At 43.1% G+C, this 25,125-nt stretch overlaps 1 protein-coding gene across 15 annotated transcripts in view; it reads right to left on the minus strand.

Annotated features, from left to right (window-relative positions):
* Positions 1-12,098, minus strand: part of MAGI1 (membrane associated guanylate kinase, WW and PDZ domain containing 1) — a 610,393-nt gene extending 598,295 nt beyond the window's left edge. For all 15 annotated transcript variants that reach the window (XM_036868494.1, XM_036868484.1, XM_036868492.1 and 12 more), the window contains exon 1: positions 11,213-12,098. In XM_036868494.1, the coding sequence (XP_036724389.1) occupies positions 11,213-11,525 (313 nt within the window). In that variant the 5' untranslated portion in view covers positions 11,526-12,098. The remainder of the gene's footprint in view (positions 1-11,212) is intronic.
* Between the last annotated feature and the right edge of the window lie 13,027 nt (positions 12,099-25,125).

Consider the following 25,125-nt stretch of genomic DNA (forward strand, 5'->3'; position numbering starts at 1 on the left):
TAGCAGCACCCTCTGTGTTCTGGCCAACAAACACTTTGGGAATCCTTTTTTTTTTTTTAATTTCTGGGACTCTCTTTGGTGGCGTCACCAGGCATGGTATGCTGTCTCAGGCAGCAATATTACAGCCTAACAGAGGTCAACACACTTCTAGTGTAGAAACCTGGGATAAGGATTTTGGAACCAGGCGGATCTGAGCTTGAATCTCACCTCTGTCAGCTGCCTGGAGGCCAGGATAAATTACTTGACCTCTCCAGCTGATTTTCTCAGGGCTAAAATAAGAATGACATCATCTACCCAGGTAAAAACCTAACCGGGGTCTCAGGGACATGTCAGAAGATCAATATATAATAGTGATAACAATGATTAGTTTACTGCTCCTATTTCTGATTCTCCGTCTCAACCATGAAGTTATACCTTAGAGAAGAGTTTTTCAGTCTCAGCCTTAGTGCCATTTGCGGTTGCACACCTCTCTGCCATGGGGGCTGTACTGTGTAGGAAGTTTAGCGGCATCCCTGGCCTCAGCTCCCTCAACGCCACTAGCACTCCCCCTTCCTGAGCTGTAACAACCAAAAATGTCTCCAGACATTGCCAAATGTCCCTTGGGGGTCAAAATCACCCCCAGTTGAAAATCACTGCTTTAGAGGAAATCATTGATGGGTCTTCACTTCTCAACTGAAAGTGAACATGGCTATTAGGTAGGTATTGCAGTAAGCACTATTTACACGCCAAGCAGAGGACAAAGTATTTTGCATACGTTTTCTCATTTAATCCTCACAACCACCCTATGAGGTAGGTATTATTCTCATTTTCAACCGGAACAACTGCGGTTCTGGGGGGTTAACATGCCCATGGTTCTTCAGCTGGAGTTGGACCTAACCAGCCTGACTCCAAACCCTTATAACACCAAGCCCTACTGCCTCCCCAGCCTTTCCTGATTTGGGAGCCCAGGTATGGTGCCAGGAAGATCAGAGGACCTCAGTGTCAAGTTCTCAAGGATCACCCTTGCTGGTACTGCCCTGCCCAGGACCTCCAGGGAGTAAGGAGAGGACCTGTCCTTCCTCTACACATTACTGAACCTGGGTCCCGATGACGATCATTAGAATCAATTCGTCACCAGTGACAACGTAGAAGTTCAGGCAGCTCAGACCTCTACCACACGGTGAAATCTAGAGGTTTCCTTCTGACTTGTCTGAACTAATCCAGTCTCAGCCTTTTTAAATAGTGGCATCTGAATCAGGCAGGAAAATGAGGGCTTTTTCGAGACTTGAAAAGCTCTCCAGGGAACTGTGTACCACAATCTCTGTCTCTCAAGAGATTCTTTCTTCCCTCCCAAGTGCTTTCCAACAGGGAACATTCAAACAATAACAGAAGCCAATATTTTGTGGGCGCTCAACACGTGCCAGGCCCTGTGCCGTGTGGTTTACCTCAATCTCCTCATTTTATTCCTCCATCAGCCTCAGGTACTAGGTATCATTATCTCCATTTGCAAGAAAGAGGGGAAGTATCTCGCCCTGAGTAACCCAGCTAGTAAATTGAAAAGCCTGGTTTCTAACCCCGATCAGCCTGAGTCCAAAACCTGCCGATCTACAACACATCAATAAATGGATACTTGTGGATTATCTTACGAGCGGCACTGCAGTCCTGTTAACACTGTATATGGCAATACTTGTGAAACATGGCTTGTAATCAGGGCATAATGGCCTTTTAATTGCACCATCATGCCACTGTCCATAAAGAGAGCTTCGAGTCTCACAATGAGCTGAAAGATTAGCCTTATTGTGGAAAACATAACTGCATTCCGTTAAAGGCGCACACTAATGGCTCTGTTGGCAATAGGAATGGGGCTGACACCTTAGCCGGGAGGATGTAATTCTCTTACGTAACTCATTCTCACCACACTGCAGATGGTAACAGGAAAAGTCTATACACACAGCTTATGGTGCCCAGAAGAACATCTCACAGTCCGCTGGAGGGTGAGAGAGTGTGCAAAGTTCGCTGACAGACTCAGCATGGTGCTGCCTTAAATCCCTAAAATAAAGACCATTTGAGCCCGGCCAGCAACACTCACTGTCTTCAAGAATATTCCTAGATCAATCAGTGAAGCTCTATTTAGCCCAAGTCATGGACTGCAAATGTTAAACCCTTATCAAGTTTAATGCGATCCATCACAAAGTACCTACATTTTCAGAGACTTTCAAATATCAGAATTTTCAGAGGCAACCGAGCTCAGGAGAGAGTTATTCTAGTTCTAAATCTGACAGTGGACGTTCAAGAAATACTGGAGCAATTACTATGCATCAGGCACCATTCTCAGTACTGGGATCAACAACAGCCCTGCCCTCTCAGAGCTTATATTAAAGAAAGAGAGACAAAACAAGGAACTTAGTTATTTTGAAATGATCGACATATGATAAAGTAAAATAAAGCAGAGGAGGGAATAGGGAATGACAAGGCAAGTGGGAAAGACTTGAAGTTCGTGAGAGAGTAAGCCTCCCAGGTGTCCAGGTCGGGCCAGGAGGCCACGGCCAGGGAGAGAGAAGACAAGCCACAGGACAGATTGTGAGTCACTGGGAGGACTTCCGTTTCCCCTCAGAGAAAGGGACTAGAGAAATGATTGTATGTAATGGATTACTCCATACTTTAATCACTTGGCTATAAAAAGAGAAGATTACTATTTAATCATAAAAGACATTGTTCAGAACTTCCTGGCGGTCCAGTGGTTAGGACTCGGCGCTCTCACTGCCGGGGGCCTGGGTTCCATCCCTGGTCGGGGAACTAAGATCCCGTAAGCCTCGAGGCACGGCTAAAAATAAAATAAAACAAAAGACATTGTTCAAATTATGTTTGCTACGTGCCTTCAGAAAGGATGACATCCAGAACACGCTGGACCCTCCATGGGCCACTATACTATAAAGCAAAAGTCAGCATCACTTGCTTGTCCTTGACATCATGGGGGTTCAGCTGTGAACACACCAAAACAAATTCACCAGACATACTATATGGATGTCGACATCCATAGGGGTGCAGTAGAGCAAAGCGCCAATATTTACCAAGGATTTTTCAAGGTTATAGATCTCACATATGAGCTGCATAAAGACAGGCATGAAGGCAGTAACCTACTTTTTTAGGATATGAATGTCAGCCCTTAACGAATTTGACAGCCTTTATTCTCCGTGTATACAAAATCAGTATATCCTGTTACACATATATACAAACTCAAGGAAGGGACCACTAACATCAGAGACTGGTGTTTTGCATTAAATAACCATCGTTTATAAAGCAACATCCTTCATGTAAACCCTTGTGGTAAGGAGATGTCAGAATGTTTTCTCTTATAAACCACTTAATTCCCCTTGGTGGATATCATCAATTCTGCCATCCGAAACTAGCTGGGTAATGAATGCCAACAAATGCAGTGAGCCAACTGTATGCCACTGCATCATAAGGTCAAGCTAATCTATTTTTAAATAACACAGCCATTGGCAAAGGGAGGCCTCCAGAAACAATGGACATGTTGGGTTGCCTGTCCTTGCATTATTTTTTGTAAAAGCCGTAGAATGTTCCACAATGTAACCTAAAAATATCCTTCAGAGAGTGATCTTTTGGCAGCAAGAACAAAAATAGATTGATTTTTGAAAGTTTAAGTTAAAAAAAAAAAAAGACGTAAACACCAAGCACAGTTTAAGAGCAAGAGGGGACAAAAATCAGACTATTTTCTGTAGCAAAGATCCAGTTTGCTGTCAGCTGGAAACACTGTACACAGGGACAATGCTACAAGAAAATGGAGGTAACGTGTCATTCTTCTGGATGCTGACATAGACCAGGTCCCGCATGAACAGAAAACAGAAAAGCTCCTCATCATCCTGCTTGCTGAATGAACATCTGAAATTTCACTTCTTAAACTCCACCTAGAGTCAACAGGCAGAAATACTTAAATACAATTCATTAAGCCTTGTCAGTCATTTATTTATTTATAGCTCGGTATAAATTATTAGACACTGAGAATCAGCTGATTGTAAAATCTGGTGATGAGAAAATGAACATATTAGGATCCTAAATGACAAGAAATCAAAGACAAATAGGGAGGAAAGAAGGAAAGATGTGCATGTCCTGGTCTGCACTTACCATCCGAATAAGAAGCAACAAGAGAAAATTCATTCACGCAGCCAACAAATTTTAGTGAACACCTATGACTTGCCAGGTACTATTTTAGGTGCTGGGAAATAGAGGGGTGAACAAGTGAGATAAACTTCTTGCTTTCATGGACCTTACATTCCAGTGGGAAGAGAGACAGACAATAAAGAAGCAAAAGAAGAAGATAATGTGAAATTACACGGTTTTTTTTTTTTTTAATATATAAATTTATTTATTTATTTATGGCTGCTTTGGGTCTTCGTTGCTGCACGCAGGCTTTCTCTAGTTGTGGCGAGAGGGGGCTACTCTTCATTGCGCTGTGCGGGCTTCTCATTGCGGTGGCTTCTCTTGTTGCAGAGCACGGGCTCTAGGCGTGCGGGCTTCAGTAGTTGTGGTGTGCGGGCTCAGTAGTTGTGGCTCATGGGCTTCGTTGCTCCGTGGCATGTGGGATCTTCTCAGACCAGGGATCAAACCCGTGTCCCCTGCATTGGCAGGCAGATTCTTAACCACTGCGCCACCAGGGAAGCCCAATAATGTGAAATTATGTCAAAGCTTTGAAACACAAACCACGATGAGGGGATGGCATGTGATCCAAGGCGCTATCTTATATGGGGTCAGTGGAATGGTGGGGCCAGCTCCTACTGGCTCTGGAGAACCAATTACATGCATCTCTTCCCAACTCCAGTGATGCTACAAATCAGTCTCCCCTCCATCGGAGCTGGCTGTTAAGCCTTTAGCAGCACACCACCAGATGAGAAGGTCTTTCTGAAGAGACACTAAGGAGAGGAGTCAATCTTGTGACCATCCTGGCGGAGTGTAGGGGTGGGGAGGAGGCAGAGAAAAAGCAAGACCGGAGACCCCGAAGCAGAATTCACAGGAAACTAAGCAAGACATGGAGCTGTGTTTCAAAATGAGAACAGAATTATTTTGTTACAGAGCTGTTGTAATATATTCCAACTGGTCAAAATAAACACACAATGTCAAAACAAAACCCAGAAGGGCACAAAGAACTATATTCAATTGTATGTGGTCCTAAGTCCCTCATTACGGTGAGGGGAAGGGTCTGGTGGTGGTGTTGTGGTTTTTAAATTGTGTCTTATTTATTGCCTCCATTCTGTCTATAAAAAAAGTGGAGGGACAGTTTGGTTCCTGGGTAATTTACAAAGCCGCAAAATTCACTTACAAAAATATGTAAGTGTGACCTATAATATTACCAGTTTGGGAAACTACAATCACACCCTTCTAAACTTTTGGAGTCTGGGTTATTCAGGGAATCTTAGCATTTTAGGAGCTCAAAGAATCGAAAAGGATACATCTACTTATTTTAGGTATGAAGAAAGGCCCAAAGAGGTGACTCACCAGAGATGACAGCACTAGTGGCCTAGCCTGTTCTAGAACACAGATCACCTGCCCCCCTCGATGCCATATTTTCAATGCAGTCCATACCCTAGGCCAGTGGTGCTCAAAATTGAGCATGCATCAGAGTCACCTTGTTAAAAACACGGCACAGGCTCCACCCTCCTAAGTTCAGGTATCAGTAGGGCTGAGGCCCGGGAATCTGCATGTTTAACCAGTTCCCAGGTGATGTTAATACCACTGGTCTGGGGAGCCTACTTTGAGACTCAATGACCCAGGAACTAGAAGCATGGGTTTTGAAATCCAACACGGCTGAGTTCCAGCTCTACTTCACCCACTTGTATGACCCTTGGAAAAGCCACCCACACTCTCTGGACCTGTTTCTGACACGTGAGTCCAGTTGAGAGGAATAAAGAACAAAATGCCCATAAAGCACTAGCTTAGCCAAGGGCCTGGCACTTCCTAAACCAAGTGCTCAAAAAATACTAGCTATATCCTAGAGCTAAGCTTCCTTAATTGTAGTAGTTCCCCCTTATCTGCTGTTTTGCTTTCTGTGATTTCCGTTACCCACAGTCAACCACGGTCTGAAAATATTAACTAGAAAATTACAGAAAAACACAAAATTGTGTTTTGTAATTGTACACCAATAGCAGGATGAAATTTCCTGCCTTCCCCCTCTGTCCTGCCCAGGACATGAATCATCCCTTTGTCCAGGATATCCTGCTACTAGTTATTTAGTAGCTCAGTTATCAAATTGACTATCCAGGTACCGCAGTGCTTGTGTTCAAATGACGCTTATTTTACTCAATAATGGCCCCAAAGCACGAGAGGAGTGATGCTGGCAGTTCGGATCTGCCCAACAGAAGCCGTAAAGTGCTTCCTTGAAGTGAAAAGGTGAATGTTCTCGACTTAATAAAATCGTATGCTGTGGATGCTAAGATCTACAGTAAGAATGAATTTTCTATCTGTGAAATTGTGAGAAGGAAAAAGAAATATACAGATTGCCAACAAACACATGAAAGAATGCTCAACATCATTAATCATTAGAGAAATGCAAATCAAAACTACAATGAGATATCATTTCACACTGGTCAGAATGGCCATCATCAAAATATCTAGAAACAATAAATGCTGGAGAGGGTGTGGAGAAAACGGAACCCTCCTGTACTGTTAGTGGGAATGTAAATTGATACAGCCACTATGGAGAACAGTATGGAGGTTCCTTAAAAAACTAAAAATAGAACTACCATACGACCCAGCAATCCCACTACTGGGCATATACCCTGAGAAAACCATAATTCAAAAAGAGACATGTATCACAACGTTCATTGCAGCTCTATTTACAATAGCCAGGACATGGAAGCAACCTAAGTGTCCATCATCGGATGAATGGATAAAGAAGATGTGGCACATATATAAAATGGAATATTACTCAGACATAAGAAGAAACGAAATTGAGTTATTTGTAGTGAGGTGGATGGATCTAGAGTCTGTCATACAGAGTGAAGTAAGTCAGAAAGAGAAAAACAAATACAGTATGCTAACACATATATATGGAATCTAAGGGGAAAAAAAAAAAAAGTCATGAAGAACCTAGTGGCAAGACGGGAATAAAGACAGAGACCTACTAGAGAATGGACTTGAGGATATGGGGAGTGGGAAGTGTAAGCTGTGACAAGTGAGAGAGTGGCATGGACATATATACACTACCAAACGTAAAATAGATACCTAGTGAGAAGCAACCGCATAGCACAGGGAGATCAGCTCGGTGCTTTGTGACCACCTAGAGGGGTGGGATAGGGAGGGTGGGAGGGAGGGAGATGCAAGAGGGAAGAGATATGGGAACATATGTATATGTATAACTGATTCACTTTGTTATAAAGCAGAAACTAACACACCATTGTAAAGCAATTATACTCCAATAAAGATGTTAAAAAAAAAAAAAAGAAATATGTGCTAGTTTTGCTGTCGTACTTAAAACTGCACAAGTTGTAGCCATAGTGCATGATAAGTGCTTAGTTAAGATAGAAAAGGCAATAAATTTGTACAGTAAGATATTTTGAGAGAGAGGGAGACCACATTCCCATAACTTTTATTATACTACATAGTTATAATTTGTTCTATCTCATGTTGTTTTTAACCTCTTACTGTGCCTAATTTGGAACGTATCACCCACAGATAAGGGGGAATTACTGTACTTTTCCTCTTTTTCTACACTAGAATGGCTAAAGTTCAAAAGACAGACCAGGTCAAAGATTGGCAAAGACGTGGCAGAACTGGAACATTTACAGCAGCTTTACTCATAATAGATGAAAAAATAAACAGTTCAAATGTCCATTGACAAGCAAAAATATAAACAATCTGGTATACGTATGCAATGGAATACTACTCAACAACACAAAACAACCATGATACACACAATATGTGAAAAAAGCCAGACACAAAAGAGTACACATTGCATTATTTCATTTATATGAATTTCAATGACAGACAAGATTCATCCATGGTGAGAAAAATCAAACAGTCAATGCCTCTGGAAGAGGTGGGGGGGGGACTGACTAGAAAGGGACAGGAGGGAAATTTCTGGGGTGATGGAAATGTTCTGTATCTTGATTTGGGTGAAGCTAACATGAGAATATACATTTGTCAAAACCCATCAAACTATATACTTAAGATCTGCGCATTTTATTACAGGTAAATATATACCTATAGTATATATAGTACATATATATGCTTTATTATATATATATATAAAGTAACATATTTTGTATAACATATATATGTATTTGTAAATTCTTTTTAGGCACTTTTGTGACAAAAGACTGTCCTCTCCATTTAAAATGAATCAACTCTAACCTGGTAGATCCATTTAGCTTGATTCTTTCACAATCCAGTCCTGCATCACATAATACCATTTGCTACAGACTATTTTGGTCTGTGCATCTTTTCAGAGAGTTGCCATGAAATAGAAACAGCAGAATCTTCTCCCACAAGAAGACCGTGACATTTTCATACAGACAGCACCCAGAGTGACGCGTGTCCCTGGTAGTGGCTAGTTCAAGGTGCAGACAACACAAAAGTAACATTTTCCTTTACCATGTACCAAGTAGAAGCCTATCTAATATGATTAAAACACAGTAATGAAAGCACAGGAAGAGCAATTTCGTAGTATAATTTAAATCTTATTCTCAATATAAAAGAGAAGGCTGGTGAAATGCTTTCTAGTGCCGTCTTTCTGTAATGAAGATGTTAGAAGAGCTACCTGTGCCTGTGTAATCATTACAGGAAATAGTAGCTTTTACACTCTGGTGGATTCCAGGCCATTCAACCGTCCCCATCCATATCTTTATTCTATCCCATTACAAGAAGAACAAGTAGATTTGCCTACACATATTCACACACATACGTTCTATGAGCATTCCTACGGAGCACACAGAATAGTTCCGGGTGAAAGGAAATAAGATGGGGAGACACTACAGTTTCCTTCGAACCCAGAGATACCTGACTCCAAACACACTTTGTTAGCTGACCAACCCTTCCAGACTGCCATGATGAGGTAGCCCTGGGACGATGCCTCCCAATCTTTGGTAACTGATGGAGGGAGGCTCAGCCACATGCAGTAGCTTGCACGCTGAGAACAAGCCCCCACTGGACCCATTAGACACCAGTAGACCCCCGCACAGGATATGCAGGAACTCCTGCCGGTCCTTCCACCAGCCCTTTCTCCAAAATGCCCCTGCACGGCGACCAGCAGCTGATCCCATCAAATGCTACAGTATTTTCTCTACAGTTCTATCAAGTCCTAGTAATCCAGGTACTGGTATTAACTTCATAATTCAGGTTCCTGACACTAAAAGCTAGACTTAGAAATAAATAACTGCCTCAATTCACTTTAAACATAACAATAATAGCTAATCTTTATTGAGCACTTACTATGTGCCAGGCACTGTTCTGCACCCTTTGTGCTTATTAGTTTATGTGACACAAGAAAGCCAGTTTACAGATGAGGGAGGACACATTCTCAAGTGAGGCAAGGTGATGGACCTCAAGCAAAGCTGGGGAGATGTGCAATGAATGAGCCACAGTCTCTCCCTTCAATGAGCTTACCACCTTGTATGGAAATGAGGGGAGGGAACTAACATAGTTCAGAGTAAGTAAAAAACTACAAGATACACCTTTAGGGGAGTCCAGAGGAAGAAGGATTTGTTCATCTGGGCAGGATGCCTGAGGGCTTCTTGGAGGAGGTGTGCAAGCGGACAATGAGGACATAAATGGAAGGCGCTTTCCATAACCGTCAGTCCCTCAGCTCCCAAAGCTACCAAAAGGCCCAGCTCTTCTCCCTGTCCCCCTCCTCCGTTTCATCTGGAACGGGCCTGTTTCCAAAAGAGGACTAGCTCAGCCCAACCCTTCTTTCCTCTGACACATTCCTCCAGCTGCTGCTTGCCCTTCCAAGCCCGCGCAGGCACATATGGGAACTTTTCACCAGGGCTCAACCTGGCGCTTTCACGGGGGAGAACCTGCGTCATGGTGCATGGTCGTACAAGGGCTCCCTTTAAGGAAGTCCAGTCCTTCTCTATTGGACTGTATCAGGGACAGCCCCATGCCTGCACCGAACTAAGATGTAAGGGACTCCTCGCCCCCACCAGCAGCCATCATAAAGGTCATCACTCCTCTCCGGGCTTCTGAGAGATGAATTTGCTTCCACTCCCTCCTCTCAAGTGCGCTCCTCGGGGCTCCCACGGTCATTCCCCCACCGCTTCCTCCTCAGTGCTTAAGGCTCTGCAACAAGGGCTCAAACCCTCACTCTTGGCATCTGTGTGACCTTGGACAAGTAACTGAACCAACATCAGTCCCAGTTTCCTTATCTGTAACGTGGGGTTTATAAGAACAACTCGTTCTCAGAACTGTTGTCAATCAGAACAAGATAGTGCAAGGAAAGCATTTTACATAGAGCCTGGCACGTAGTAAGCTAACAAGAAATAGCAGCTATCACCATCATCTCAGGGATGATGACGGTCTTAGTGATAGTGATGGTGGTGATGTTGGTGGCAGTATAAACTTGGGCTTGAGTAGCACTGAAATACCCTCTCCATTCTCTCCCCCCACCGCCACCCACGAGCCTGGGCCGGGCCACACGGTCGAGACACATGCGTCATCCTGCTGTGGGGTGAATGCAGGATCTTCAGGCGGCGGGCTTTGGAACTGCCAGGCGGTGATGCCCGGACTCACCTGGGCGGTCGCGGGTGACGCTGATTTTCTGATGGAGGAAGCCCAACAACCAAAGACCCTCACCTCCATTCGTACCCATTCTCCAGGTCTGAAAACAGACAAGTGGCCAAAGAACGCAGCAATTGCGCCTGCTGCAACACTCGCCCAGGGAGTCAGGAGAGCGTCCACGTTGCCCCTGCCAACTCTCCTCCAGGTGCAGGCAAGCTGTGCTGCACTTGGTGGCGGAGATAACAGGTTGGCAAACCAGGACTGGGAAAAATCTCTGCGCTTCCCCGCGCAAACCCAAGCCCCTCTTCCCAATGCAGGTGAGCAAACAACCCACAACCTCTCAACAACTTTGTATATTTCACTATCACAGGGCGCACGGCCTCAACTTCCCCTCTAAGCCGCATTCGCAGGAGAAAAGCGGGAAATCGAGTCGGGGGGCGGGGGGAGCCTCCGCAGGCCGATCCCCTTTTCTGGGGGCGCCTCCCGGAGGCGCGTCCCGTCTTACCTTGTCTGACGGCTCTGAAGGTGACGGCCTCCTTGCAGCTGTCGATAACTCCCAGTACGTCATAGCGGGGTAAACCGGACACCCGGATCCCCTGCACCTCCAGAAGCAGCTCCCCCTCGCCCAGCCGAGGGCTCTGGCCGCCGCCGGGAAGCCCCGCCGCCTCGGCCGCCGCCACCGCTCCGACATACGGAAACTCTCCGTTCTCCGCGCCCCCCAGCACCGTCACCCCCAGCTCGCCCTGGGGTCCCCGCTTCACGGTGCATTCGTGAACCCTGCTAGTCCAGTGGTTCTTCTTCTGGATCACTTTCGACATGATGACTTACGCCCCTCCTCCCCCCCCCAAAAAAATAACAATAAAATGAGAGACAGGTGCCTTCCACAGCACAAGCCCCCAAGCCCACGCTGGTTCAAGGGAGAGACATCTCCCCTCAAATAACGCAACGGGAGAGAGAAACTTGGCAGACTCGCTCCCTGCACACACTCGCGCACTCAAGCCATCATAAAACAAACTTTCTGGGCTTCCCCGCGAGCCCTGCACAGGCGCCCGCGAGCTTTGTTTGCATTCCGGTGCTTCTAGGTCCACGTTCCGGCGCCTGACCGTGCTCTCCGGGACCAGAGTCCACTCTGCGCCGCTTGGGTTATTTTTTTCCTTCCTTCCTTTCTTTCTTGCCTCTTAGAAATGCGGTGTCTCCTCTTTGCCTCCCGCCTGGCTCGCCTTTCCTCGCTGGCGGGCTGTTCCTGAGGGTTAGGGAAGCCCTTCCAGCCAGTTGCTGGGAGCCCTGGATACGCGGTTGCGGAGCACGGCGGGGGGGGTCGGGGGGGCGGGGGAGAGGGACAGGAGGGAAGTGCCTGCGTCCCCTTTAAGCAGATACAAAGGCTCGGCTTGTTTTGTTACAGTTCATTCTATTCCGCGCCGCCGAGCGCAGCGGCCGGCAAGAGGAGACGCGCGCGCATGCGCCCCGCGGCCGCCTGCCGGCCGGCCCGCCCCACCCCGCCTTCCCGAAGGGAGAGATTCCAATGTGCTTCCCGTTGGGTCCTAAAGCCGCTCTAGCAGAAGCAGGCAATTTCCCCCCCCTTCACACACCCCTCTTATTCTTCCTTTTCTTTCAGTGCCCACGCCTCGACAAATCCCTTTGGGAGTTTGCGGGATGCGCAAGTGTTTTCCTCCAACCGTTTGCAACTTTTGAAAACATAGGCAGTCTGGCTTTGGCATTTTAAAACCGTTTCAAACAGGTGGGGGTTGGGGAGCCTCATACACTCACCCTGGCGCTCACACTCACGCACACACGCACGCACTCACGCCGCCCTAAGCTTCCTTACCGCCCTCGGCCAGTGGCTGGCCCCGCTGTCGGTCACCGAGCCCGCACTGTCTGCCGCCCCCCACCCCCGCCCCCGGCCGCATTTCCATATAATACGCAGTACCCGACCCCGAAGCTTCTGTCCGCCGCCTGCACAAAGCCCTCGGGTTCGGCTCCTGGAGCGGGGTCTGCCCGTGGGTTTGCGATCCTGTGGAGGGGGACCGTGAGTGTACCCTGGGACTCTCAACTGGGATCCCTGGAGAGTCACACGCTCACACACACACACACACACACATACACCCTTACACTTTGGGGCCAACTTTTTTGGACACAGGGGAAAACTATAGGTGAGGGAAAGAAGCCAAAAGGCAAGAGGGGGTTCGGGTCTTCAACCGAAAAGGGGTCTAGCTCTTTAACTCTCTCGCCGGGAGAGACTTCTGGAGCCATGCATCTGTCTCGGGCTCAAGTTCCTGGCTGAGCTGGGCAGCCTTTGGACCCGCCCCAGGGCCAGGAGATAAGGATCACTTCTGGGTCTGGGATCTGCACCCGAGTCCTGGCGCCCGCGGGGGCGTGGGCGCGGCAGCCACCTCTCGGAATTCGCAGCCCCGGGGACTGAGGTAGAGCCAGTTTCTATCCCTGCTAGCTTTCGGAACGTGCTCGGGGGCTGCGGACAGAAAGAATACCGTGCACCGGCAAGGCTGCACTCCCCACATACTCCCCAACTGGCCTGGGCGATAGTCTCCCAAGCATTTTCTTTCCCTCAGTGATTTATAACTTGTTTATTCATCTTTGGTCACAGGAGAGATTTCAAGTGCTAAATAAGGGAGGTGATTGTAAAGGACTCAGAAAGAATGCGGTGCTGCAGAGGTCACGGTTGAGAGCCAGGCTCTGGGGTTTAGGTTCCCACCGGTCCAATCTCTGTGTGACCTTGACCAAGCGCCGGGACCCCTCAGAGCCTTCGTTTCTCCCTTGTTAAGTAAGTATAACAATACCTCACAAGATTCTTGGGAGTATTACAGGGAGAACACTTGTAAAGTGGCATATAATAAAAACTTAGTAGTATTAGTAGTAATAGTAGTAGTTGGAAAAATTAGGAATCAATTGGGGTTTCAAGTTAGATGATGATAATTCCTCCTCTCCTTTCTAAAGCTTAAAATATATAGGCATACATTTAAATATTTTAAAGCACTGTTTGTAGGGTGCTATTCTAAGCCAATATAAATAAAAGAAGAATGTTGCTGTTTCTCTCTTGAGATATCCAGAACTGAAAAATCCTATTGCCTTGTAGTATTTGTAAAAAAAGGAAGTGGCCAGTTTTCCATGGCTCTTCTTGGTGAGGGAAACTTTGTCTTCAGCCTCTTTTCCTGGAAGATACCCATTTGTTTCCAACTTGACTGAATCAAGATGAGTGAGAAATTCAAAAGGTTCATTCCCAAACCCAAACACAGATCTAGCCAGTCAGAATCTTAGGGATGGGTTCTATCATCTGGACTTCTAAGGTTCCCCTGAAGTGGTGCTGGTATACAACATGAAGACCACAAGTCTAGCATCTTGATTCCTGAGCATTTTTTACATCACAGACTCTTTTAGGAGAAGAAATCTGTGGTCCACATCTTCCTGTAGAGTGTAAGCTCCAGGAGGGCAGTGAAGTTTGGTTTACTGATGCATTCCCAGTTCCTAAAACAGTGCCTGGTACCTGGTTAATGCTCAAGTATTTGGTGAGTGAATCCTTCCCCCCAAATGCACATTTTTGTGTAACACCTTAGACTGAAATCACAGATTCCCCTACAAATCACCGGTAAGCTTGACCTTGTATGTTCCTCACTCCTGCAGCCCATATTCTAGGATTGCTTGCCAAGAATTCCCCCACCTGCCTCCAATCACTGGTCCCCTACCTCCTACCTCACTCCCACCTGGAGGAGTCCAAAGGATGGGCAAGACCAAGTGGTTTGCGATTCCTCCCACTGGCAGAGCACCACCTTCCCTCTCCAGGATTCCACGTGTTTCTGAGGCTGAGAAGAGGAAAAGACTTGGAATTTAGCCCACTTCAGATTTTAGATGTGGAATAACCCCCCAAAAAAGAAGGGATACCTAAGGGTACAGACAGCAGGGTGGAGAGAGGTATAGAGAGACATATTATCATCCAGGAACATAAAAAGAAGTAATTTGAACCTCCGGTGCAGCTAAGATTGTCAATTTTTCATTAAGTTTATGATATTCCCAGGCTCTCTGCTCCTCCTCTGACACTCTGTCTACTCTGTTTCTCCTGGTGCAGTTCCTATGTCCCAGATTGGAAACAACTTCAAGGCAGAAATCATATCTATCCTTTTCCAACCTTTGAATCCTCAGCACCTAAATCCATGCCTTGAGGGGAGTGTGCACCATACACACTTAATGAATGAATGCATGAATGCCCGGATTAAGTGTGATCTTAAACTGGATAATATATGGCCTTCAACATGAAGCCCATTTAGATGCGGTGGCTAGAACCGATTTATAGATTGTTATTTTGAAAGAGCTTATAGTTATCTTGGAGTATATTTTTCTTGAATAGATGTAAAGTGGGATCCTAGTGTTCTGGCTTCTCTCACTTACGTTGTGACTTTGACAATACATTCCAGTGGACAATATAATGCCATAAAATATCTAACTTGGAGGTTTATCATGTGTGCCAGGATAATTATGTGCATTATTTTATTTAATCACTACAACAATCGTGTGAGGTAGGTATGACCTTGATTTGCATGAATGACCTTGATTTTACAATTGAGGAAAGTGAAGCTAGGCAAGTAAAGAAACTTGCTCAAGAGCTTGGAAGTGATAAAGCTGGGATGTGAACCCAGAGGCACAAACCAAAGCCCATTCTGAGAACCACTGCACTCTGAAGGTGTAGGATGTGGCCATCCACCATCTAGCACATTTGGGTACCAGCATTCTTTGGCTCCTGAATCTGCCACATAGTGTGTGCATATCAATTAAGTCACCCTGCTATCTCTTCCCTTGAAACTGAAAGAATACAATGTTCCACTCCAGAATCCAATCTCCAGTTCCCCTTCTGTAGGCTCTGAAGATCGAATCATTTACTGTAATGTAAAGAGGATTAATTTGCAAACATTTCTAAAGTGTTTGGAGATCTGTGGGCTCCGGTACAGGCGACGTGCCAAATGGCCTTATAACTGTTATTGCGGAAGCATTTCAACAATGAACTCTTAATAAACACAGTGGCTCGAGATGAGAAGTAAACTGTGACACAATGAACTCTGCACAGATGATGATTTAATTTTCATATAGCTAGGTGAACTAAAAGGAAGAAAAAAAATCCACAAATATAAATTGTACATTGCTTTTCTTTCTCACAAATAACATTTCTTTTCAGTTTTCTAGTTGTGAGTAAGGAAATCATTATTGTAGTCTAAAGTGGTAACTTACCTCCTTTTTCTGAAAACGCGAAGATGGGAGATAAGTTCGTTGGTGTGGGGCAGAAGAGGACATGAAAATTGGTTATCTTTTAGTTTCTGAAGAATGCCATCGAGGCGTATATTATAGACATCAAGGTAAATATTTCGTATTCAAGAAAGGTAACTGACGCCAAACTGGTAATTTAGAGCAGAAGATCAACAGAGGAGGTTAAAGCCCTTAGTTCAAATTGAAGGAAACAGACAGGACAACTTTCCAAGTCATCTCCTGGAGAGGCTTTTATGATTCGCTTGATAACTTGTTCTTTTCCTCACAGGGAGGCAGATGGGTTTTTTCTGACCATGGTACCCCTCCCTTTAGTCCTTTCAGCTAGGCAAGAATAAATAAAATGTTAATTCTTGTGACCTTTCAAGACATCACATGTGAACTATTATTTTAATACCCCAGAGGAGGAAGAGAGTTTAATACTGGCTAATGTTCTGGTTCACTTCCATGGGAAAAAAATGAATATTGGTAACTGGAAGATTTGAAATTTGACATTGGGTCCGAGAAAGCAAGAGAAACCAAAGAATTTATCATGGGAATCTCTCCTAAAATTTCCAAAATGTTCAGCTGTAATGTAGCATATCATCCTACATAATTCCACTGAACATATACCTCATGATATTGTTAATTCCTTGAGAACAGGGTGTTTGCATTTTCTTCCTAATAGATATTTGTATCTCTTTTATTTCATCTCCCACCAACTCTATGAAAATATAGTAATTGGAATATGGTAGATGCTTAAATAATACAGGATTTTATTATTGAAGGTGTTCACTCATTATATGTCTTCTTCTTTATTATATGTTTTTAACAATTTATTGCACGGAAACTGAACTGAATGAGAGAGAAGGAAAATACACGTTGAAATCAAAGATGGAATGCCCATATTTTTAAAAATACCCTAGTAATGTAAGTTGTTGCAGAACAATTTTAAAAATAGGTAACTAAAAAGGCAACATTAAATTTAGTTATTCAAAATTGTATTACCACAAGGGACTTTCCTGGTGGTCCAGTGGTTAAGACTCCACACTTCCAATGCAGGGGGCCTGGGTTCGACCCCTGTTCGGGGAACGAAGATCCTACCTGCCCTGGGGCGTGGCCAAAAAAAAAAATTGTATTACCACAAGATAAGCACTTTCTACATTTGGGTGTATCTGTCTCCTCCTGGACTTTGGTCAATACAAGTATGTACACGTGCATGCAATCTACTTTCTTAAGTTGTCTCTCTCTCTCCCTCTCTCCCCATTTGGGATTTACAGTTAATTTATGGAATAAAATAATCCTTTATACCTTTTATTACTTACCAATATATCCTCAATTTTCTATTTGTTAAATATAAACCTCTACTGACCACTTTTATTAGCTCAATAATATTCTATTCTTTGAATGTTCCAAAATGTATTAAACCAATGCCCTATTAGTGATCATTTAGGATTCTGAACGGGGCTGAAGTAATTACTTGTATTAGGATGTTTTGGTTGCCAGTGACAGAAACCTAGCTGAACTAGCTTAAGCAAGAAAGGAAATATATTACTCCATATAACTGGCAAGAGTAGAGATGAAACTAGTTTTCATCAAGGCTGGATGAAGAGGCCCAAGCGATGCCCTCAGCTTTCTCTCTCCATCTGTTGGTTATTTTTTCCTCTGTTGTCCTCATCCCCTCCTACTACATACAGACTGGCCTTCTCCCGACAGCCGGGAAAGATAGCCACGTGCAACTTAAGTCATCCAGGTTTAACAATCCCAAAATAAAGGAGATTTTTCACTAACAGATGGGAAGAGCAATGAGAGACATTTCAGTCTGTATTAAAGCCTTCAGTTTCAATTGTGGAGAGTAGACAGAGTCTGCCTACATTTCAGTAGCTTTGAGAATAAACACAAATGAGTCACAGACATGATTGGCTGCCTGATCAAGCCTGGCAGAGTATGTGTGGACTTGAGACGACTCAGGGAAACCTCATTAAAGTGAGTTCCTCTACAAGTTCCGATCGTGGTCGCCTCTTCCACAGTTAACTAAGAGTTCCAAGAATTCAAACGTAGTGTGAGTTTGATTTCAATCGAAACTGCAGTGGTTGGCCCACACACTGGTAGCTATTTTGAAGATATTCTGAAGCTGGCAGTAGTGCAGAATTGTACCCTTTACAAAGGAAGCCAGTCAAGTGTTACACTTGTTTAATACAGATGGTTTGTTAAACTACACAACATCAATTTCAAATATTCTGAAATGAATCTTAAATTTTTCTGAAGCTAAACTAAAAAAGAAAATTAAGTATTCTAAGATGGCCCATGACAGTTGGCAGATTGTTTTCATTCATTTTTTCATTCAACAGATGTTCATTAAATACTTATTTTGTCAATTCCTACTAGGCACTGATGGTACAGCACTAAAAGACACGCTGTTTTTTTGCTGGAGGAAGCTTACCTCCTAATTGAATACTCATTGGATACTGAGACAAGAAAACATACCAGTTCAATAGTGTTGGGTAAGTTCAATGCCAGGGACCCTAGGGTGATCCTGGTGGACATCTCTTTGGGGAGGATTGTAATTCACAAATATGTCTTCAGAAACTAAAGGTGCCATTGTTAGAAGAACTTCTTGCATCATCCACCTATAATTTATTTTAATAGTATTTTAATAAGTGAAAGACAATGTCCAGTTTTATGATCACATTATGATACTTGAAGGTGTGCTTTATGGAACCATTCACTGAGTTCCCAGATGGTTACAGTTGCCCACAGTGTGAATATATGGTTCCATAAAGGACAACCCTGTCTTGCCACAAAGCCGATCCAGCAAACACTAGGCAGAGTTTTAGAAAATGACTCAGCAATCTGGAATCTGAGCAACCTTGCTCCTTGAACTGTACCATCTTTGGAAAATTGTTCCCCATAAAACCTTGTAGCCAGATGAATGAGGACCCCAAAAAATGTGTTATTCACTTTCCAGATTTAGCACATTCCTGGAATTTTAAACTCATTTTTGTGGACTGTTGCCCAGGTGAGGGGAGGCTTAGCCAACCCGGGAGTGGTTAAGAGCAGCGTCCCCCAGGGAATCAGTGCCCAAATTTGGCGTGCTTGTATCCTGAACATTCCTGACACTCCTGGCTGAGAAATTCAGCTTGCCTGAGTTTGGGTACCCCAAGGATTTTACATGCAGCAGAGAACTGCTGAATTAAGCTAAGTGTTGGGAGACATTGCAGTTTTAATCATTAAGTTAGTTCCCTGCTTCAGTGAACTTAAAAGCTGGCATATGCTTGGGAATGTTTCTGCTTCCAAACGCACAGCATGTGCATTTTTCAAATGTTTGACCTTGATCTTGTGACCTTTCCTCTAAAATCCTGAGAGTGCTGGGAACACTCACAGCTGAGTGATGGGAGCAAAACTAGACAGATAGCAATTCTTTTTTTCTTCTCTCTCTCTCTTTTTCTTTCTTTTTTTTTCTTTGCTTAAATCTTAGGTTACTCTGTTTTAGACTAGACCCCTAGTCTAAATAACTTCCCCTTCAGTTATTAATTTCCTTTTAATCTATCACTTTGGTATGACTTTACATTTTGAATTGATACCACTAAAGCCTAAAACTAGTAAAGCTATGTGATCCACCTGCTAAGGCAAGCTGGCATTTACGACACCGCTCTCCAGATAACCTTCTCTAGGTTAATGTTTTCAAATTTTTTGATTGCTGTTCAGAATAAGAAATGCATTTTGTTTTACCACCACATATACACGCATAAACATGTATATAAATAATTGAAACAAAAGTTTCAAGAAACCATATTTATCCTTTCTTCATATGATGCACTATGCTTTGTGTTATGGCCCACAGCCAAATTTATTTCTTAACCTTTCCCTGTATTACCTACAAGCTAAGAATGGTTTTATGTTTTTCAGTGGTTAAAAAACAAACAAAATATACTGAGACATATTTACAATGTGTCATGTACTCTTCTAAATCTTTGCATTTATTAACTTGTTAAATCTCTGGTGGTTAACATATTTTGAGGGAGTGCTCAGTGTGCAGGATGCTTTGGTAAATGCTTTCAGTGATGCACTTACTTAATCCTTCCTACCTTATGAGGCAGGGAGTATTAGCAGTCCCACTTAATAGATGAGGAAACAGATGCTATGTGACTTGCCCAGGATCACACACCTAGGAAGTGGCAGTTGGGATTTAATCTTAGGTTTCTCTGCTTCCAGACTTTTGATTCTTAATGCTATTGATGTTTGCAGCTTTGTGACCACAGCTTAACACATAATATGGGCCCAATGCATATTTGAAGAATGAATGAATACATGTATGAATGAATGAAGGGTGCAGAGATAGAATGATGGTATCCCATAAATGCTGACCAACTATGGGAACACAGATAAATTAGGTGATTGCTTGGTGCTTTAAGAAGCAAGCAAACAAACAAAGTAAATCCCTCATTTATTGAGTGCTAAATACTGCATGTAAGTGCTTTCAATACATTTTTTCAATTGACCCTATGAGGTAGATGCTATCCCTATTTCGCAGAAGACACTATGACACTATGAGGTAGATGCTATCCCTATTTCGCAGAAGAAGAGACTGAGGTTCAGAGAGGTTAGATACCTTGCCTAAGATGACATGGCCAGTATATTTAGACCTGGTGTGACTAAGACAGACGATGTTCTTAATTACTGTGCTATGTACCACCATTTATTAATTTCTAATGTCACTGTAATACTATCTACCCCCATGATTTTGTAAGCAAAATAGACAATGTATCAGAACCTTCATCAATAACTATAATATTTTCCAATGACATATTTCTCTATCAAAAAGTTAAAAACTCAAGGTGGAAGAAGTAGAGGAGGCAGAGAAATGCCTTCCAGTACATTTGATATGGAGATTGTGTTATTAAAATGTTGTTATATAATTTTTGCAAATGTTCTATAAATCTAAAATTTTAGATTATTTATTATTATCTATTCTAGAATTAAATTTTTTTTTAAAGAACAGTACTAAACACATGAAAAAATAATGTTTAACTTCATTAGTCATTAGAGAAATGCAAACCAAAACCCCAGTGAGATACTACTATACCTCCACTAGGATGTGTACAATTTTTTTTTTTCGTGGAAGATAACAAATGTTGGTGTAGATGCGAAGAAATTAGAACACTTATGCATTGCTGCTGGAACTGTAAAATGATGCAGACACTGTGCAAAACAGTTTGATGGTTCTTCAATAAGTTAAACAGAATTACTATACCATCCAGCAATTTAGTTCCTAGGTATATATATCCAAAAGAATTGAACACACGTGTACAAACAAAAACTTGTACATGAATGTTCATAGCGGCAATTTTCACAATAGCCAAAGATGGAAATAACCCAAAAGTCCATCAAAAAAATTAATGTATAAAGAAAATGTGGCTATCCATACAATGGAAAATTTTTCAGCTGTAAAAAGGAACAAAGGACTGATATACGCTATAAATAGAAGAACCTTGAAAACATGATGTCAAGTGAAAGAAAACAAATACAAAAGACCACATAGTGTGTGATTCCATTTATCTGAAATGTCCAGAACAGGCAAATTCATAGAGATAAGAAACAAATTCGTGGTTATCAGGAATTGTGGGGAGGCAGGAGGAGGAGTGCTAGTTAATGGTTATGGGATTTCCTTTTGGGGTGATGAAAATGTTCTGGAACTAAATAAAGGTGATGGTTGCACAACACTGTGAATGTACTAAATGCTACTGAATTGTGTACTTTAAAATGGTTAAAATAGGGAATTCCCTGGCAGTCTAGGGTTTAGGACTTGGCACTTTCACTGCAGTGGCCCTGTTCAATCCTTGGCTCTGCAAGCCAGGAGGCCAGAAAAAAAAAAAAAGGTTAAAATAGCAAACTTTCTGTTATGTGAATTTTACCTAAATTTAAAAACTCACTCTGACACCATTTTATTTATTTATTTATTTATTTTTAAAATTATTTTTATTTATTTATTTTTGGCTGCATTGGGTCTTTGTTGCTGCACGCAGGCTTTCTCTAGTTGTGGCGAGCAGGGGCTACTTTTCGTTGCGGTGCACGGGCTTCTTATTGTGGTGGCTTCTCTTGTTGTGGAGCACAGGCTCTAGGCATGCGGGCTTTAGTAGTTGTGGCACGTGGGCTCAGTAGTTGTGGCTCGCGGGCTCTAGAGCGCAGGCTCAATAGTTGTGGCACATGGGCTTAGTTGCTCTGCGGCATGTGGAATCTTCCCGGACCAGGGCTCGAACCCGTGTCCCCTGAATTGGCAGGCGGATTCTTAACCACTGCGCCACCAGGGAAGCCCCCTGACACCATTTTAAAAAGGTGGCATACTAAAATAATATAGAATGTGCTGGGATATACGATACAATTTACAAAGGAAAAAATATAAATATTACATGAAATACCAGTACTCAGTACAGCATCCTGATTTAGAGTATGGACTTTCAAAACTAGCAGCTCTAGAATCAAAGCCCTGTGCTGTCACATAATGACTAGTTATCTTTAGGCAAGTTTTATAACCTGTATAAGACTCGCTGTCCTCATTCATCAACTGTGTGTAATTGCTGTTAGTTATAATGTAATACTTTTTATATAAGTTGTCACTTAGCCTAAATATGATGACGAAGATTAATATATACTTTGATCTTTTTTTCCTTTGTATATATGTGAATTGAGTGTTGCTTGTCTTCCTAATGATCATTTCATTAAAAGCAAAGGGTTTAGGGAGATAGCCATCTTAGTTTTATCACCATATGTGTCTTTCTACATCCCAGGAAAAGTATCCTGTGAACAGATCTTTAAAATAGCTTCCAGGGACTTCCCTGGCGGTCCAGTGGTTAAGACTCCGTGCTTCCACTGCCGGGGTTGCGGGTTCCATCCCTGGTCAGGGAACTAAGATCCCACATGCCGCATGGTACGGCCAAAAAAAAAAAGTAGCTTCCAAAGGAGTCTAGCAATTCACTATAACTATTATGTGAGGTTATATTGAAATTCAGGCTAAATTGCTTTAGTAAAATTTCTAGGCTGCTCCCAACCTGTTACTAAGGAAGAAGAGTCGTGGAATATGGGAGTTGATAGGAAAGACTTTATTAAGAAAAAAAATACCTATTTTTCCTTCCCTTCCCCTTGAGGATAACTAAGCTGTCCCCATGAATATGAAGACTGCTATTTCTTCTTGAATTTGCATATGGTATCCTCCCAGGTAATTTATGGAACAAATCCTGACACAGCTCCAGAAGAAACCATATAGCCCCTTTAGTATCATTAGTAACTGAAAGGCCAAACGTTTAAAGAGGCAGAGGAAATCCATCTCCCAAAGGTTCAGACCCAGCGCTCTCTGCTCTATACCCTATACAATTCCTCCACCCACACAACTCAGCCTTTCGTAAGAGAAAGAAACTTCTAGAACACTGCCCTCTAACCTCTGTTCCTCATCTTCTGGAGCCCTCCTGGGAGTTGAGGAATGCGGGGAAAATAGCTGCAGGGTTTGGCTTCCAGTTGGTCAACCCTGACACTAATTGCTCTCTGGGAGATTTTCAGTCTTTGTTCTTGGCAAGAAACTGCAGGACAACAAAAGCTGCCAGCTGAGTGACTATATGAAGAGCAGGGAGGTGGGTCTGATAGGTATCTGGGAAGGGAAGGGAAGGGAAGGGTTTAACAGTTTCCACTCCTGCTCAAGCATTCTAGTCTTACCAACAACTGTAACAAAGTTTCACTGACCTACAGGCATACCTCGTTTTCTTGCATTTTGAAGATACTGTATTTTCATAAACTGAAGGTTTGTGGCAACCCTGACTTGAGCAAGTCTATCCGCACCATTTTTCCATCAGCATTTGCTTACTCCAGTTCTCTGTGTCACATTTTGGTAATTCTCACAATATTTCAAACTTTTTCATTATGATTTTATTTGTTATGGTGATCTGTGATCTTTGATGTTACTATAGTAATTGTTTTGGAGGGCCACAAACCATGCCCAAGTAAGAGTTAACTTATCTGATAAACGTTGTGTGTGTTCTGACTGCTCTACCAACCGGCTGTTCCCCGTCTCTCTCCCTCTCCTCAGGCCTCCCTCTTCCCTGAGACACAACAATATTGAAATTAGGCCAATTAATAATCCTACAATGGCCTCTTAAGTGTCCAAATGAAAGGAACAGTCTGATGTCTCTCATTTTAAGTCAAACACTAGAAATGATGAAGCTTAGTGAGGAAGGCAAGTCAAAAGCATAGATAGGCCAAAAGTCAGGCCTCTTGCACCAAACAGTTAGCCAAGTTGTGAACACAGAGGAAACGTTCTTGAAGAATATTACAAGCGCTGCTCCAGTGAACCCATAAATGATAAGAAAGTGAAACAACCTTACTGCTAATATGGAGAATGTGTTCATGGTCTGGATAGAAGATCAAACCAGCCACAACATTCCCTTAAACTAAAGCCTAATCTAGAGCCAGGTCCTAACTCTCTTCTATGCTATGAAGGCTGAGAGAAGTGAGGAAGCTGCAGAACAAGAGTTTGAAGCTATCAGAGGTTGATTCACGAGGCTTAAGGAAAGAAGCCATCTGTGTAACATAAAAGTGCAGGGTGAAGCAGCAAGTGCTGATGTAGAAGCTACAGCAAGGTATCCAGAAGATCTAGCTAAGATAATTTATGAAGGTGGCTATAGCGAACAAGAGATTTTCAATGTCGATAAAACAACTTTCGCTTGGAAGAAGATGCCATCTAGGATTTTCATAGCTAGAGAGGAGAAGTCAATATCTGGCTTCAAAGCGTCAAAGGACAGGCTGACTCTCTTGTTACGGCTAAAGCAGCTGGTGATTTGCCATTGAAGCCAATGCTCATTTACCATTCTGAGAATCCTAGGGCCCTTAAGAATTATGCGAAATCTACTCTGCCTGTGTTCCATCAATGCAACAACAAAGCCTGGATGACAGCTAGCACATCTGTTTACAACATGGTTAACTGAATATTTTAAGTCCACTGTTGAGAACTACTCCTCAGAAAAAAAAGATTCCTTTCAAAATATTACTGCTCATTGACAGTGCACCTGGTCACCCAAGAACTCTGATGGAGACGTACAACAAGATTAATGTTGTTTTCATGCCTGCTAACACAGCATCCATTCTGCAGCTCGTGGATCAAGGAGTCATTTTTACTTTCAAATCTTA

This window comes from Balaenoptera musculus, chromosome 11 (genome assembly GCF_009873245.2).
Source record: "Balaenoptera musculus isolate JJ_BM4_2016_0621 chromosome 11, mBalMus1.pri.v3, whole genome shotgun sequence".
Lineage (NCBI taxonomy): Eukaryota > Metazoa > Chordata > Mammalia > Artiodactyla > Balaenopteridae > Balaenoptera > Balaenoptera musculus.